Source organism: Eimeria necatrix, genomic scaffold, assembly GCF_000499385.1.
Source record: "Eimeria necatrix Houghton genomic scaffold, Enh_scaff1485, whole genome shotgun sequence".
Classification (NCBI taxonomy): Eukaryota; Apicomplexa; class Conoidasida; order Eucoccidiorida; family Eimeriidae; genus Eimeria; species Eimeria necatrix.
Window position 1 is genome coordinate 1,648 of NW_013652201.1, and position 2,632 is coordinate 4,279.

At 47.4% G+C, this 2,632-nt stretch overlaps 1 protein-coding gene across 1 annotated transcript; it reads left to right on the forward strand.

Moving 5' to 3' along the window:
- Positions 1-372: 372 nt before the first annotated feature.
- Positions 373-1,524, forward strand: ENH_00015060 (SAG family member; the record flags this gene model as incomplete). The annotated part of the gene is made up of 4 exons (XM_013579146.1): positions 373-460; positions 573-647; positions 831-1,263; positions 1,398-1,524. 4 exons carry the CDS (start codon positions 373-375, stop codon positions 1,522-1,524), a joined length of 723 nt encoding a protein of 240 aa, XP_013434600.1.
- Positions 1,525-2,632: the final 1,108 nt, after the last annotated feature.

The window sequence follows — 2,632 nt, forward strand, 5'->3', positions numbered from 1 at the left end:
CCAGGCTAGCATAGTAAAGGAGGTTTTGCGGGAAAAGTTTGATTTGCATTGAGTGCCCCGTTGCAGGTGTTTAAGTTCTCGAGTGCTGCGGCAACGCAGAACAGAACCTGTAGGGCACGCGGCGGAGGTTATGACAGGTAGAGGCCCGTAGAAGTTGCTAGCATTGGCCGATAATTTTTCTTTTATATCGGCCTGAACGATGGTGAAAAAACGGAAAAAAGAGGGAAGATAAGCGCCAACAACTAGCGCAGCCTCACAAGCCTGCCCCGAGGTGTCCCCTGCGTGACCACCCGCCGGCATACAGCATTTCACCAACTGCCTCAGGAAATCTTTTCCTTAATTCGTTCTTTGTGTGTCATGCTTTTGCCAAAGATGCTTCGTCTCGCTCTTGCTCCACTCGTCGCTGTGTTTGTCTTCTGCGAACACAAGACAGCAAGTGCCAGCACGACAGCAGAAGCACGTAAGCAACTTTTTCCGGTCTTTTCTTCGTTTCAAGGCAGAAATTATGTTATTACACACTGGAATCTTCCTTTTCTCAAAATACTGCTGTGTGTACTTGAGGTTTCTCTCAGAAACGCTCAGTTGTTTGACTGAGATGAACGAGGCAAGGACTGCCGCAGGACTACCTGCGTTTGGGGAGGCATCCGGTGATACAAAAGTGCTCCCACCAAGCTCCATTTCGGGAAGACAAGTAGACGCTGCTGCTTTTTGGACAGAAATATGCAAAGAAATAAAGGGGGTTAGTCTTGTCACAGCCAAACTGCTGTCGCTGGTGCCGTCAGCCAGTTAGTTAGTGAACATCTTGCAGAATACAGCGCATGTAGCCAGAGACGCCGCCGTTTTTTTTTGCTCTTTCTTCTATTCTGTGAAGGAAACCGGCGAGACCCCTGAAGCTAAAAAACTAGAGGGGACCTTTGCATACTACGCCGGCAAGAAGGACTGCAAAGCGGCGGTGCAGCACTGGAAAGACAGCTTTTCTCTCTTCAATAACGAGATCCCCCCAAAGTACAAGGGTTTGAATGACCCTGAAGTGTATGATAGCAGGGCTGTCTCCTTTGTCGCTCTCTATAACCCCAAGGCGAATCCTATTGCCAGCTGCGCCTTTGTCACCTGCACAACTGCAGACACATATTCTGCTGGGAGGACCTCTACAAGCCACAGCAGCCCGACATTAAGAAGACTTCAAGATGAAAATCAAAATGCTACTGCAGTTATATGCTTAACGAACCCGGTGGCACTGACTGCTGAAGAAGCGCCATTCACGTGGGAACATCACCACGGGCTTGCCTACATACGAACCAAAGCGCAGTTGCAATCTAGCATAAGTATGGCCTTCGTTTAATACGCTTGTGTCCATGCAGCTAAGTGATAAATACCTACTGTGGCTGCATTTGCAGGGAGGATGAATGGCAAAAGATCGTTCACTCTATAGTTGGTACTGAAGAGGGCAACGGAGTTTCGCCGATCAGACCGTCATTGGCACTTGGGTTCATGATAGCAATTTTCGTCTATGGTCTTTTATAGGCTGTTCGTCGCTGCGCAAGATGCGGGCAGTGGACAGACATGTGATTGCCTGTTTTATCGAACAAATAATGCAGCATGCGGGACAAAAGATATTCTCATGGCGTTTTATCCTTTGCATAGGAAAGTGCGGAATACTACCCTTATTTTATTTTGTCCAGAAGTTTGCCACGGTTAGGTGTGGTAAATGCTCGTCATGTGCTGCCAGGTCCCATTTTCGATATTTCCCATGCATATTTATGCCTAGAAATCCGTAGTATCCTCCGGTGTATCGCCAGTGTTGTGCCTGTCGAAGTGTGCATCCATATGGGTGGCGTAATGTTGGTGTTTACCATGGCGGCCTGTCTGGGCAGCTTGAGCCTCTCCATACACTTCGAGGTGATAATCCAAATCGACAAGCTGGCGTCATGGCGCGTTTTCGCGTCTCTAGTGGTCAAAGAAGCACTTAAATGTAAACCGTTGATGCATGGAATGCAAAGTAGGCATTCAGAGTCTATTACCGCGGAGAAGTATTCTGTTACCGCTGTCACACACCGAGCCGACATGATGCCGCTACTAATGCTTTAAAGGGAACGACTCGATACACGCTTTCTTTGCCCCCCCCTTCTTCTGCCTTTCCTATATTGTTAGGCGAAAGTACACCTGTATACATAGGTTGTAGTGAACATCGTGAAGATATGTGTAGAAACGTCCTTGTGTGTACCATATTGCTGCTAAGTATTTACGTCCTTGGATGTTTCCTGCTCACTGACGTATCATTTCAAAGGAGCACACTAGTAGAGCAGGGCAGCCTAGCAACAGGTTTTCCAAGAGGAAATCTTGTTTCTGTTGGGCGTATTCTTGGTGGTGTAGATCTTTCCAGGTGTTGCAGTGCCCTAGAACTACAGAGCCTTCAAGGCACGCAGTGGATACTACGAAAGTAGTGACTAGTTTTTATAGCTTCCAAATCTAGACAATGTTTCATTGTTTAATTTGGATTCTAGTGAAAAAGGAATTAAAGGAGGAAATGAATGCGTCAGCAATCAAGACCAGCCGCACCAAGCAGGTCTGGACCACTAACGATTCCTCGAGTCGAGATGGAAACAAAATGTCGGCCAACCGTTTGCAGGAA